This window comes from Leptonychotes weddellii, chromosome 5, assembly GCF_054177405.1.
Source record: "Leptonychotes weddellii isolate Sample4059 chromosome 5, ASM5417740v2, whole genome shotgun sequence".
Lineage (NCBI taxonomy): Eukaryota > Metazoa > Chordata > Mammalia > Carnivora > Phocidae > Leptonychotes > Leptonychotes weddellii.
Genome location: NC_138373.1, coordinates 155,258,564 through 155,273,909, shown reverse-complemented (window position 1 = coordinate 155,273,909; position 15,346 = coordinate 155,258,564). Strand labels below are relative to the sequence as shown.

The following is a 15,346-nucleotide window of genomic DNA, read 5'->3' as shown; positions in this document are numbered from 1 at the left end:
AAGAACAGCACAGAGATCAGGAGGGCAGGCTGCCAAGAGAACAGGCCTGCGGGAGGACTAACAACTCTCAATTATCCAGGACCTCATCACCCATCCAGCTCTGCCTCTCTGCTGCCCGCTTCCCAGAAGACCAGTGGGAAGCCATTAAGCCCTTCCCAGCCCAGCCTCACCACCCCCATTCCTGCCTCTGAGCCCAATTAGGGTTTTCGGCCTTTTGTTTATATGGGGGAACCCCAAGCAGGCCAGGCACCCAAACTTTGAGAACTGAGGCAGGAGAGCTGGCTAACTCACAAAAGCATCTTGCTCCTTCTGCTGTTGTTTTCATGTCCCCGCTGTTCATCACAGTATGCTCTGGACTACTGGGGTTCTAGGCCCACTGACACCAGACCAGACTGGCCCGCAATGTACTAGACACACACCAGTTCCTAGAAGCAAAGACAAGAAGCATTTCCCTTGGGGACCAGCCCATTATTCAGGCACACGTTCTTCGTATTCCAAGGGCGTAAATGGCACCCATAAAAAGCCGTAAGAGTCCAGAACATTCCACTTACTTGCTATTCGGTGGCAGATTTCTTTCACCGGTTCCTTCTGATCTCAACCCAAACGTGACCCGCTCTGAGCGCTTCTCTCCCCTCCTGTGCTTTCAAACGTACTTTGCAGCGCTCAGTGTTCTCGCACTACTGGTCTGTGTGTTCATCACAACTGACGGCCCGTTCCAGAAAAGCAAGAGCCTGGGCTATCCCTGCTCCCCAGGCCGAACAAACTGGGAGAGGGAAGTGGCATTTATGTCTATAACTGATCCAAGTCACAAAGAAGACCTGAAATGACTTTCGGCGAGGGCGGCGTCAGGACAGGTGAGGACACACATCACGGAGGCAGCAGGAATGACAGAGGAGTGACCGTCATTTATCATCTCGTTTAGGATGTATGACTTGATAAGAGACAAATACAAGCCAGTTTGGGCCCTTAAACTGTAAGGCTTGCGAGAGAGGAATGGCCAATTTGTTTGGGGGTATTTGGAAGCCACGGAAGGGTGACAAGGCCCTACCCACAGGGAACTGAATCAAGTAATCTGGTAAAAGCATCCCTGATGGGAGATGCCAGGGTACTCCTTCCCCACCCCCCACCCCCGCCATAAAAATCCCAGAGGGGAATGCATGGGGGTACACACGTCCCCTAGAGGTCGAAGTGTCACACGCATCCCTAGGAATACACAGGTCCCAGGGAGAGATTAATGGAGGTCCAGCGTCCCAGCGGGTATGCATCCTTGGGGTACACTCAACCTGGAGTTACAAGGAGACTTTCTGGGGCATAAGTCAGCCTCAGGTGGTTTATGGAAATCAGTCTACACACCCCTCTCCCTTCCCTTCTTTCCCGGGACACCAGCCTGAGGTCAGCCCCAGGGCTTTCTCCCCCACATGCCTTATCTTGGCTGCCTCTTCCGCTCCCCGTTCCTAGCAAGCACGGCTCACCCAGACCCATCCGGAATCTGCCCCAGGCCTGAACAAAGGGAAAATTCAGGAATGCGGTCCTCAGAGAGGCCCGGTGAACGGCGGTGTGTTTAAAGCACACACAGGCCCGCAGAAGTTCCCGCCCTTGCGACTCTGAAAAAACTTTAAACTGTAAGAGGGCGCAGGTAGTTTTTTAGAATAATTTTCGTAAGCGCAAAAGGGGGAGGGGAGCTCTGTAGCCCTCGGTCGCGGCACCCCCACCCCCCACCCCGGCGGGTGGCCTGCACACGCTGCGCCCCTTTCCTTCCTCCCGGCTCCAGGGCGAGGGCCGCGTCCCCTGCGGGGGTTCCCGCGCCAAAAACACCAACTGGGCCCCTGGCCCGTGCCCAGCGGGCACTAAGTGACCAGCAAAGGCTCAGCGCATGGAGGGTCACACGCATGGCCAGACGTCGGCCTGCAGGCGGGGCGGCTCCCGAGCGGCGCTAAGCGAAGGGCGACTCCAGCAAGCGTGGGCGCGGGGCCGCTCTCCGCGGGCGGGGGGTCCGGGCCTCTCGCTCCAAGTCCGCCTTCCGAACCAGCGGCCATCTGCAAACGGCCGGGGAGGGGGCGGCCTGGCCCGGGACCGAACGTTCCCCGCCAGGGTTTAAAGGTCTCGGCAGCAGGAAGGAGCGAGGGTCAAGGGCGCTCCCGAAGGTCACGGCGGCGCGCCGCGCGGGCCCGCGGGGTCGGTCGGGGGCGGGGAGGGCCCGGAGCGCGCGGGCCGGGGAGCCACCCCGGCGAGGCCCGGCGGGGGACGCGTGGTCCCGCCAGGGCTCGGGGACGCGCGCGCGCGGGGCCCGGAGGGGGCGGGGACGCGCGGGCCCGGCGGGGCAGCTGGCGCGGGGCGGGGAGCCACCCCAACGGGGCGCGGGGACGCCTGCGCGCGGGGACGCGTGGCCCCGGCGGGGCTCGGGGACGCCTGCGCGGCTGCAGGCCGGCGGCCGGTGCACTCACCCTCCTTGGCCTTCTTCTTCCTCGCCAGCGTGCCGCCGAGCTTGCCCAGGAACGACTCGTCCTTCTTCATCCTGTGGGGCCGCAGGGTGGGCGAGCGCAGCGGCGCGGAGGACATGGGCCGCGCGGGGGACAGCGGCGGGCGCAGCGCGTGTGGGAGCCGCCCCGGTCGCCGCCGCCGCCGCCGCCCGCTCGCCCGCCCGGGGAGGGGCCCGCAGGGCGCGGCCCCAGCGCCCGCCCCCGCCCCGCGCCCGCCCCCGGCCCTGGAGCGGCCGCCGCCGAGGTCCGCGCTGTCCCCGGCCCTGCCGTCGCCACTTCCAGCCCCCCCGGGCCGCGCGTCCGCTCCCCTCCGAGAAGTGAAGGGGCTCGGCTCCCGAGGGCCGCGTGGGACCGTCCCCCGGGGCTCACTGACACTTTTCGTCCTACACGTTTGCGCCCTGCGACCGCGGGTTCCGGTGATGGTGCCAGGGCTCCTGCGGGGCGCGCGGTGGGCGCCAAGCCCTGTCCTCCGCTGGGAGTGCACAGACCGCAGGGACAGAGACTTGCCCTCCAGGACAGCCCAAGCAACCTGCGGTGACACAGGACTCACGGGTCGCTCGGTTAGGAACCCAGTGAGGTGGGGGAGAGGAGGCTTGCGGGGGGAGGGGGGGGCGGGGGGGAAGGGCCATCTGACCTGGGATAAAGTAACCCTCTGCATCTGTTCAGTGAAGAGAGAGAAGACTCAGCAGGCAGAGGGGAGAGGGATGGGGAGAGAACGCTAAGTAAAGACAGGCACCCAGGGGTGTGAAGTGACAAAAAGGAAAGGCACATTGCCTGGTGTGGATTGAGCGTTTGGGGTGGAAGGAACGAGATCAGTGCCCCATTCGAAGAGCCCCAAGCCACTGAGAGGGTTTGAGCAGAGGCCTGGCCTGTCGGATTGATGCAGAGAATAGATGGAAGCAAAAGCCAGGGCCAGAGAGCAATTCAGAAGCTACTGGAACAGGCCAGCCCCGAGTCCCTGAGGCCGAGTACAAGATGGTAGCAGAGGGAAGGGACAGACAAGAATGAGCTTTCAGGGCTGCAAACCCCAACATTTGGAAAATAATTGGATGCCAGGATCAGGGACAGTGTAGGGTGAGAGGTCTCTGAGGCTTTGGAAGGCCCGACTGGGGGTGTCTCTAGCCAGGCTGGGGAAAACGTTGTGAGGTCAGTTATTGACATCCCAATGGGGTCATGGCACAGTCAGGGCTAGACCACGCTCTCTGGATGCTGGAGGGATGCGATCATCGAGGGCAGGGGTCTCTGGCCCCTTTGAGAAGCTGATGCACAGAAACGACAGTTTGTTTTTTTGTTCGTTTGTTTTTTAAGATTTTATTCATTTTTTTGACAGAGCACAAGCAGAGGGAGCGGCAGGCAGAGGGAGAGGAAGAAGCAGACTCCCCGCTGAGCAGGGAGCCCAATGGGGGGCTCGATCCCAGGACCCTGGGATCATGACCTGAGCCAAAGGCAGACGCTTAACCCGCTGAGCCACCCAGGCGCCCCAGAACCGACAGTTTACTCTAGAGAAGCGCACACTGTCTTGGGAGGCCCACAGACACCCCCACCCTCCCGCTGCCCTCAGCACAACCACGGGCCCCAGGGGAGCGGAAAGGTAGCCGTGGGAAGGAAAATGGAGCAGAGCCGTGCTCCTGGGCCACGAGAACTGGCAGCAGAGGGAGAGTCCTGTGCCCCTCCCCCCCAGAGATAATCAATTGTTTGAATATTTCATCAGTGGGTCCAGCTTCCCAGCGAACGCAGAGAACTTACAGTTTTCACTTACTAACCGCTCATATGAACATTGCAGAGACAGGCGGAATCCTACTTTTAAAAATGTCATCACACCAAGAACGAATTTCTCTAGAAGACACTTAAGCCTGACAATGCCCACCTGTTTCAAGCAGGACTACTCACTACAACCAAGTGATTCCTAGTTCCTAGAGGAACTGTGGTGGGCCTTACGTGATAGTAGGGTTCCTGGAGTGTTGTGGGAATCATCCATACAGAAACATGATCATATTTTAAATGCAGGCGCGGTACTCATTACCAAGAAATCCAAGCAAAGCAACGACTTCTCAGTAACTGTATAATCACTCCCTTTTCTGCAGAGAGACAATGTGTGCATTCACACACACTATTTCTCCCTCGTACATTTTGGGCTGGAGAATGGGATGATCTCTTATTAAAGGCAGCTTTGAAGATCATCTTAAATTATTGTGTGAGTTGCAATGGCTTGTCTCGTGGGTGCCCCAGACAACAATCAAAAACTGACTTGATGGCTGGGGGTTAATTTGTATTTTTTTCAGAGCTAGACGAAGGAGGGACAATGATATAAACCACCCCCCCCCCAAACTCTCCTTCCTTCCTGGCCTGGCTCCTGGGGATTTTATACAGTGTTCCCTCTAGGGTCGTCTAACCAAAACAAATTTCCAAATCGCTTTACAAGCAGCACACATCAATATTCACTTGAAGATTGGGAAGTGCTGGTTTTTAATTAAAAAGAGAATTTAACAAGAAGCAGAAATGCGATCTAGCCCCTGTCCTCCTCAGCTCCGCCCTCCACGTCTTAGCATGCTACATACGTATAGCCCACGCCATTGCTCTGCATACACTTTATATTTGGAGAATAATTATGAAAATCAGATTACGTGTGGCTGCCCTTATAAAAGAAAACCATTTGATTTTGCGTTTGAAGTGTGGCTTCCAAAGAGTCCTTATAAGCTTAATGAAGGACAAGGAACAACCATTTAACGAGGGGCGTGCCATATTCCTGGCCGAGTACTGAGCCCCACGCTGCGAGCTCTCGATCAACCCCAATTACACGCATTCCTGCCAGTCTTGCTGTCTTTCCTATAAGTGGACAGGCGCACTGGGCAATGCACACAGATATAATTTGTCCTAACAACAAAGAGCCTTAAAAGTAATGAGATAGGAGAATGGATAGACCGATTGGTATGTTCATACAATGGAATACTACTGAGCAATCAAAAGGAATGACTGAGTGGATGTATCTCAAAAATGTCATGTTGAAAGGTCAGAGTACACACTGGGTGCATCCACGTGTTTGAAGTTCAAGAACAGGTGAGCTCCTTGCTATGTTGAGAGTGGTTCCCCTCGGCAGGAGAGGGTCTCGCCTGGGTACAGGTGCCAGGAAGCGCCAGGCAATGCAAATGTTCCATGTCTTGGTCTGGGTGGTAGTCACAGGGGTGTAGACCTGTCTGCCGAGGATTTGCGCATTTCCCTGTATATCCGTTATACCTCCATAAAGTCTTGCGGAGAAGAAAGTAAATAAATGGTACCTCTCGGCAGGGTAATTTGAGTTCTTGACCTTGCCTGCTTTGGGGTTCCCGTTCCTTGTCAACGTGCGTCTTACGGCCCCGCGACTCTGCGAGCACTTCAAGAGGATTTTGAAGCTGCATGCTTTCTCCGATTTCCCTTTCATGTAACTAAAAAGAAGTGATGTCTTTCAAAAAAACAGCCGTTAGCTCTTCGGGAGAGGAAAGGGAACTTATCTGAGGGCGTGTGGAGCCTGTGAAATGTTTTCTGGTGTTGCTCATTTTCAAACCTCCGAGCAACTGTGGGAGAGTCAGAAGTGTGTTGAAAAGCGAGGGAAAGAATTAATTCAGTGATGGAGAAAGTGCCATATTCCCCCCCAGTTTACGCTTTGGGTGCGATCTCACCACGCACTGGGGCAGCATTTCCAAACACGCTGTGCTCATCATATCTAAAGTCGTCTTGTGGACGGTGCTATTTAATTAGTTTGCTTGTGGAGTGATCTGGCAGGAGAGTGACGTGTGATTTTCGCTGTAAACGCTAGGAGCGTGAAAAGATGACCACACTCGCCTGGAATTTAAAAACTGTGCCTATAGTGCTTTCTCCCACACCACATTCGAGCAAAACATGAATCACGGACGGCCTCTTACTCGGTGATTTTGGAAACATCAGCAAACTTTGAAACAAGGGAAGCTGGATTTCTATTAGCAACTCCTCTGAGTTGTCAGTTTGCATGGTACTATGGCAGCTTAAACTACATATGCTCTTTGTTCCTGAAAATGTTTCATAGATGAGGAACGGGTGAGAGGTTGGCACCAAGTTATTGATTCCTTCCATGGAGAATCGATGAAGCCCTTTAAAAGATTATGCCCTCAAAACTTGCCGCAAGCTTTTAGAGGGCAAGCTCCTTGAAAAATGCTATTACTTTTTATATGGCTGGGAGAACAGAGGCCAGGCCTTTAGACATTCACACCTTAGTCTGAATTTCTTTCACTATCCATTTGCCATATATATGTATCACCTGCCTGCACAATAAAAGGCTTTGCTTTTCTCCTCCCACCTAACTTGGGAGCAGTGAGGGAATGAGAGCTGTGCTTTTTTGGGTGGTGGGGAAGACAATTGGGAGGTGGGGTACTTTGGTGCAGCGAGCCTTCTCCAGGCTGCTGGATGGAGCAGACGCGGCCACCACAGTCCATCATGAGAGCATCACTGGAGCCAGGAAAGACGGCGGTGTCGGGCAGGGGTCTGCGAGAGGCCGGCCAGTGGATATGTCCAACTTTGCGGGCCATACGGCCTGTCACAACTCCTCAGCTCTCCTGTTGTAGCCTGAAAGCGGCCGCAGACAATATACCCGCAGATGAGTGGGGCTGTGTTCCAGTAAAACTTCATTTCTGTGCACAGAAATTTACATTTCATATTATTTTTACCGGTCACAAAGTAGTCCTCTTTTGATTGTTTTTGTCAAAACATTTGAAATGTAAACCCATTCTTCTCCCACAGGCCTTACAAAGACAGGCATTGGGCCAGATTTGGGAGCAGACTGTGCGAAAACTGAATCTCGCTTTACGGCACGTTTTTGCCAGAAAGCCCTAGCAGCGGTAACAATGACGGGACCACTAAAAATCAGTGTTTAGAAGCTGACCGGGATTCAGATCCTGTTGTTTCAAACTCCGAGGAAGTAAGTCTACAAAATCTCTCCTCGTGTTCGAAATGCATTATTACCACAGCACTTCCAAGAGTGGGTTGGTAACAATCCCACTTCTTATGTATCTTATTCTGTAAAACTGTCTGTACTATTATATAAGGTAGAAGCACACTACAACATGGCTTGTCTTTTTGGAAAACGGGAACCACCTAAATGTGCATCTGCGATTATGTAAATCATAGCGGAGTCCAGATGCACTCAACATTGTACGAACAGGGTGGAGCTGTCTTCCTGGTGTGTGTGCACGTCCGCGGTGTGGCGTTAAGAGGAAAAGCAGGATTCCAGGCCTTGCAACACTCCGTGAACGACACAAACACCTGCCTGGTGAAGCTTACATTCTAATGGCAAGGGAATCAAATTAGCATGTGTAAAACCCACATACGTGTGTGTACATTTTATATACATCTGTGTAGACATGCATGCATTTTAGGTATATATAAGCCTGTTTGGAAGCCCACCTTTTAATCCCCAAGTACTCTGTCAAGGGGAAAGGACTGATGGGAACTTTGCTTTTCTATCCATCAGTACGAAAAACAACAAACTGATGTTTACGTAGAGCGAAGAGAACTGATTTGAGGACTAATTAGAACACGTCTTGATTGAGAAAGTGGGTACTCAGGCAAAGCATGAGCATCCGTTCAAAACAGTGCCATTTACCAGTGATTCGTTCAAGCTCTCAGCGCGTAGGGTCAAGTGTGTTCCTGGATTATCCACCTGCCACACCTACTGCGGTTCGTTGCCGATTAGCGATCGGGGGCTGAGCAGCTGTGAGCAAATTACGCTCTTGAATCAGGAGCGTGTTAAAACGTGAAGCTCCACTCTGTGTGGCAAATGATCTTAAGACTGTCAAAATATCAAATTTAGGGAAATCGGGAAAACACAAGGCTTGAAAAGACGATTCGGCCCCTAGTGCTATTTAAATGTTTAGCATAAGGAGCTATTAAAATATGGAGCTTAATATCTTTCTCAGAAGCACCAGGTGGGCAGCAGGGTGCGGCCCCTTGAACTCGGGGTTCATGAGGTACAGAGTCCATCCCTTGCAAACACTTTTCAACAAGTGAACATTGTGGTTTTCGTGTAATCTGAAAGAAAAATGCAAAATGAGGATGTCTGCTCTAGAAGCATCGCCCATAGTAGATATTCAGTGAATAACTGATGAGTCCCAGGAGCCTGTCTCTGAAGGTGAAAACAACCCAACTACCCATTGGCAGATGATCGGATAAACAGTGTGGTCGGTCCAGGCGTATACACCTGAGATGCTGACACATGCCACAACACAGACGAACCCCGAGGACACCATGGTCCATGAAATGAGCCCGACACAAAAGGACAAACCCTGCGTGAGTCCACTCCCAGGGAGTCCCCAGAGGACTCACCATCATAGGGGTGAAAGGTAGAACGGTGGTCACCAGAGGCTGCGGGAGGGGGGCTGGGGACCGAGAGTTTAGCAGGAGCAGAGTTTCGTTTTGGAGGATCGAGAGTCCTGGGGACCGTTGGTGGTGACAGGTGCACAACACTCTGGATGGATTCAAGGCCACTGAACTGCACACTTTAAAATGATTGCAATTGTAGGTTGTAGCTTATGTATACTTCGCCACCGTTTTTTTTAAATGCTGTGCCTAAGACCCAAAGGAAATCAAGCCCTGAAAGTAAAGGTAATTTAAGACACTGAAAAGGAGGGCATTGGGGTGTGGGTGAGACTAAGGCTTTCCTACGGAGGGAGGTGACAGGAAAGTGAGATGGATAAATAGAGCTGGCAAGGAAGGAAGAACAGGGAGTTACAGTCCCCGGGGGGCAGCAGAGGCTTCACTGGAGGGCTGGCCCTTGGCAAAGAACAGAAGGTGGGTGCCCCGGCGACCAGAATCCGGGGGAGAAGGATGGAGGTGGGGAAGGCCACAGAAAGAGGGCCTGCGGGGGTGGTGCTAACCCGCAGAGCAAGCCCGGGGAGAACGACCCACGCTTAGGCAAAGTCGCCTGCAGCTGACCCATGGGGGCTTCTCCCCGCTGACTCGTCTGTGCCCCCCGCCGCCCCCCCACCCACGGGTAACATCATCTCTGCCTCTGTAGCTCACATTGGAGGCTTGCACACACCAGGAGCTCAGTGTTCGCTGAATGAATGAGTGAAAGTAAGGCAAATGATCGATGACAGCGGGTTCGGCCACCTGGGGTGACAGGGACATCTGCTCGCATGCAGAAGAGCTTTTATTGATCGGTGCAAATTAAGGCTCCTCCTCGTACACTCAGCCCCAGTGACAGGTTCAATGATGAAGGACACAGGAGAGGACTGTGTGGCATGGAAATAGCAGGAACAAAGCTTCGCTGTCACCAGCCCCATTCTGGGGATCCTCTGCTGCGGGGGGCAAGGGGGCACGCCAGCGCCTGTGTGTGGTGGGGGAGTCAGCTTCTAGTCTCAGAGCAGAGCGCTGGCGGGTCAAACCTCCTGGTGCTTCTCTGCGGTTCCGCTGGGATCTTTCGGAAGGGCAGGGCCTGGCGGAGGAGGGCGGGGCTGGGCCCGAGACTCTGCATTTCTAACCCAGCCCAGAGGGGGCAGAGCGATGCCCGGGGGAGACCGCACTCGTTTGGAGGACGGCTCGGAGGCCTGCCATCCTTAGTGAATTCGTCCAGTCCCCGGGCAGGGATGAGGGGGTCATCAGGGGCTTCTGTCCCCAGACCCACGACCCTGCCTGGAGCCTGTCAACTCTGCCTCCTCCACATCTCTCGCCACCCCAGAAAGCCTGAGTTCGCGCCCCGCTGTCTGTCACCTGGTAAGATCTCGTACTCAGTAAAACCCAGTCTCATCCCCACCCTCCCCGCCTTCATCCCTGCTTGGCCTGGTGCCCCAGGCCCCCAAGGTCTTATCTCCCGACTCCCCGCTCCCATTGCTGCGGCCTTCCAGAATCATCCAGGCTCCCACAGGCACCAGCAGCCCTGCTTGCGAGCTGTCCGATCTGGAGGCCACGTTGATGAAAGGGTCCCGTGCATCCCCGAGTTTCATGGCCCTCTTAGATCTGTTCGCCGTTCCAACAGACGCCACTGTTCTCCAGGCTACCTTGCATTTCCGTTCCCTTCGTGAAGAATGCAAGCTCTCGATTTTCGCGGGTCGATCTCGGGATGAACATCACGACAGGAGGAGACTTCAGTCACCAGACAATACACACCTGCCCTGTTTTACCCAAGTTTTCCTTTTAAAGTAATCTTTGGGAAGCCTGCCTGACAGACACACCTCAGCCGGGTGATGGCGGTCAACATCACAGTGGTGGATCCTGCCGGGGTCATGTACCCGGATATAGGATGGGAACAGGACTTGACCTCTGTGGTCTTCCTCCCCAGTCTACAAAATGCCTGCCCGGCACTCCTCGAAAATGTCAGGGTGGTCAAAGCAAGGCAAGTCTGGGAAACTGTCACAGCCAGGAGGGGCCGAAGGAGGCAGGTGACTCAGTGTAACCGGGGATCCTGGATGGGGTCCTGGGCCAGAAAAGGACGTGAGGTAGAAACTAAGGAAATCTGAGTAGAGATTTTAGTTAAAAATAATATATTAATTAATTAATATTAATCAGTTCCTTACTTGTAGCAAATGTACTCAGACTAACGGAAGATGTTAATAATAGAAGCTGAGTGTGGGGTATGTGGGAACTCTGCATGGTCTTCCACATTCTTTTATAAATCGAAAACTGTAAAATGGAAAGTTTATTTTAAAAAAATACCACCATTGATTTTTAAAGAGCTGTTGTGTTTTTTCCACCTTTATTGCAAAGTAAAGATTTTCGGAATTTTCAAAGCTCATAAGGAGGTCAGTTGGGGATGTGTTATAAGATGCAGCACCCCTAAGATCCTTTTCGAATCAATCATCTATTTTTAGAATCCTTTTGGGCCAATGGTTCCTCATTTTCCTTAAAATTCATTTCGAAATGCTTAATCCTTTTGCCCGTTCTGGCTTAGTCAGAAGACAGGGGCAGTGTCAGCTCAGCAAGGGGAAACCGAGGGGAGCCCTGGGGAGCTGCCACGTGCAGCAAGGTCAAGAGGGTCACCCCTGCAGCTTCCTGCCCCAAACCTAAGGGCCTGCGCCTTTGCCCGGCGCCCGTGGCCGGCAGGGGGCGTCTTAGCCACTGGATGCATTCGCCCTCTCCTGTGCCTTTGGCTCTGCCGCTCTGGGACAGATAGAGACGCCCATGGTAATATTTAGTTTGATTGTTTTTTTTGGTTTTTTGGTTACTGGGACCCAGAAAGGGGAGGGACTTATTTACTTCTGCTCTCTGACAAGAGAATGACGTACAAAGAGATAAGCCCCTTTCCAGACGCTGAGGGCTGGGAAGGACCTCGTGTCGGGAGGGGTTTCTCTCGGATTGGAGGCCCCTGCACCGCACCCCGCACCCGGTCCAGCCCTCGCAACTGCATGCTGAGTGTGTGAGTAAGGGAACAACAGGAGCGACAGGAGTGAGGATTCCAGGCGGCTCCGACTCCTAAGCCCTGCTCTTCCAGTCCAAGCCCGGAGAAGCTGGGGGAGGCTGTGTTCAGACAGGGAGGCACCCAGGCCCTGGGGCAGCACTGAGGCTGTGGGGGTGGGAAGGCAGGGCAGGCTGGGGTGACTCTTGCTGGCGGGGCAGCTCCAGCTGGTTCCTGTGGGTGCCCAGTTAGCAAACATCTGGATTAAAGCTTAGGGATGAATCATATTTAACCTTTACCGGCCACAGTAACATCTCAGGAAATTCCAGCCCCCTTGACTCCAGCATCTCTTCCCGGAGAGGACAGCATGTCAATTTTCATCCCTCTATGTTCAATGTCAAGGCCATACCGCGGTCTCTTCATTATGTTCTAATATTTCTAGCAGTGGCTCTGTCTGCGTAGTATTTCAGGGAAATTACACTTCGATGAGCAGTAATTTCTGGGTATGATAATAAGATCGAAGCGGTTGTGTCTGGGTCTCTGACTCCATACAGGGAGGTCACCTTCTATTGCACAGTGATGGATGGATGTGGGCTTGCTATTATCGCAACCATCCCAAGTCAGAGTTACTTTAATTGACCAGCACATCTATCTAGTGATAAATGTAGGAAATGCTTCCTCCATTGATTGAAATGGGGAAGAAAAAAAAAATACTAAAAACCGGGCAGAGAGGCTGTAATTTTCAGCTTGTCCAAAGTCATAGAATGTGCTTTCGTTTCAAAAATGATTACTATTTATTTTCCCAGCCAGATAATGCTGAATCTCCTTCTGCCTGAACGTTCTTTGTTCTTAAAGTTATCTAATGATTTGGCAAAGGAATCCAGTAATTTACTTGTCACAAAAACGCCACGTAGAAAGTCACAACTCAGGCGTGGGGCCAAGATGTCTGAGACGACCGTTAGCCCCCCTCTAGCAAAGCATCGTTCATTTGTAAAGCCGGGACAGCTGGCTTGACCCCAGGAGAGCAGTGCTGAGGCAGCTTCCCACAGCTCACTTCTCAAACTGGAACCTCCAAGTGCGGATGTAAGACGTGTTCATTTCATTCCAAATTTATACTATTATGTTTTCTCTTTACGGCACTTCAGGTAATACCAAAGCAGAAATGACTCCACTTTCGCCCTGCTCACACCATCCTCTGGATCACATCTACAGTCCAAGGCAGAGCCCACCTGCACTGTGTGCAGATGGTGCACCTGCCTCCCCTCCCCCCCCCCCCGGTGCCCCAGCCCCCTCCCATACCCACTCCACCCCCAACCCAACCCCGGCTACAGCCTTTAGCTCTGACAGTGTGCCGGGCCCCTTACATCCATTTCCTGCTACACACAGTTTCCACCACAAGAGCAATCTGAGGGCAGGGAGGTGAGTATGATTCTATCTGATCCTAAGAGGGTTTGTCATTCCCAGCTTGTCCCTCCTCTTCAGGTCCATTTGGAGGCTGTCACGTTCCTGGCGTCCCCAGCATTAGGCTAGAGCAGACGCCACCATGCTATCTGGGGAGGACCCCGCAGCCTGAAATCATGGGCTTCGGATGATGAGAGATCAGCGGTTCTCGGCGTGTGGTAGACGGGCCCCTGGCGGTCCCTGAGACTTTCAGGGTTTGTGAGGTCAAAAGGATTTTTATGCGACCAGGATGTTACTGAGAGTCGGCTCACGGTGGCCCCGGCGCTCCTGGTGCTAATGCTGTAGGAAAGCGCGGGTGGCCGAGCAGCGCGCCTCCTAGCGGTCACGGTGCCCAGCAAAGCGCAGATGCTAGGCTGGCTCAACAGTGGCCTCAGTGAAGCAGAAATGGCCGATTCCCTTAGAGCTCAGACCCTCTAACGTTCTGCGTGACGCCACGGGAGCGCGCAGGGAGCTCGCGCACGGGGGCACGTCTGCTCGGGGAACACACGACGTGGTCGGGGCTCGGGCAGAACCAGCCGCTCTCTTCATGGAGCATCGATCATTTTGACTTCAAGGAGCGACGGACCAACGGGTGATTCGGACTTGGGTATTTGGTAGACATTTCCTTGAAAATGAATGAAGTGGGCTTCCAGGAAAGCAACTGACCGTTGTTTGCTGTCGATGATAAAATGTGAGCTTCCATGCGAAAACTAGCATTTGGGGAAACTTGTATCCACCACCACGGGCTTGGCAGCTTCACAGTACTTAAGGGTGGTTTTTTTTTTTTTTTTTTTTGAGAAAATCAGTGGTGACATTAATAAATTATAAATCGTTATTTCACACGATCATGACATGGGTCAGTATTTGGAAGATTTGCGTAACTTGGTGAACCAGTATTTCCCAAAGGAGCAGGGCATGACGTTACAAAATCATGCCTGGGTAAAAAAGATCCAGTCACAGTGTTGGGTGAACTAGTGATTTAGTGTATCTGAGTCTGAAAAGTCACTGAGGTGGTTTGCTTCCAAATTGCAACTAATCTGTAAAAAACTGTCACTTGCCGAGTTTTGGTGAAATGGCAAAGAATAGTCACAGTCACCTGAAAAGGCTATTAAAATACCATCCTGGGCGCCTGGGTGGCTCAGGCGTTAAGCGTCTGCCTTCGGCTCAGGTCATGATTCCAGGGTCCTGGGATCGAGCCCCGCATCGGGCTCCCTGCTCCACGGGAAGCCTGCTTCTCCCTCTCCCACTCCCCCTACTTGCGTTCCCTCTCTCACTGTCTCTCTCTCTCTCTCTGCCAAATAAATAAAGAAATAAATAAAATCTTTAAAAAAAAAAATACCATCCTCTTTTCCAAATAACTACCTGCATGAGGATGGATTCCCTTCAGAGCCTTCCAACGACCTCACCCACAACACATTGAATGCAGACATTGGTGTGAGCATCCATGTTTTTGAAAACAGATATTCAAGAGATTTGCAACATTGCTAAACAATGCCACTCTTCTCACCAAATTTCTTTGGGAAATACATTTTTCATAAAGCATTATTTATATTAGCAAGTAATAAGTTTGTTATTTTTATTTATTTTTTTTTTATTTTTATTTATTTTTTTAAGTGGGCTCCACACCCAGCATGGAGCCCAAAATGGGGTTTGAACTCATGACCCTGAGATCAAGACCTGAGCTGAGATCAAGAGTCGGGTGCTCAACTGACTGAGCCACCCAGGCACTCATTTGTTATTTTTAAATGAAATAATATATTTTTTAAATTCTCAATTTCCAGGGGCGCCTGGGCGGCTCTGTTCGTTGAGCATCTGACTCTTGACTTCGGCTTAGGTCATGATCTTGGGGTCCTGGGATTGAACCCTGTGTCCCGCACAAAGCTCAGGGGGGATTCTGATTGAGATTCTCTCTCCCCTCTCCCCCTGCTTGAAAGCATACTCTCTCTCTAAAATACATAAATAAATCTTTAAAAAAATAAAATTCTGGGGCGCCTGGGTGGCTCAGTCGTTAAGCGTCTGCTTCGGCTCAGGTCATGGTCCCAGGGTCCTGGGATCGAACCCCGCATCGGGCTCCCTGCTCGGCGGGAAA

General features: G+C 52.6%; 1 protein-coding gene across 1 annotated transcript in view; it reads right to left on the bottom strand.

The window, feature by feature from the left end:
• The window catches only part of PARVB (parvin beta), a 92,907-nt gene extending 90,298 nt beyond the window's left edge, over positions 1 to 2,609 (bottom strand). The window contains exon 1 of the mRNA XM_081822610.1: positions 2,445 to 2,609. Within this exon, the coding sequence (XP_081678736.1) occupies positions 2,445 to 2,559 (115 nt within the window). The 5' untranslated portion in view covers positions 2,560 to 2,609. The remainder of the gene's footprint in view (positions 1 to 2,444) is intronic.
• Between the last annotated feature and the right edge of the window lie 12,737 nt (positions 2,610 to 15,346).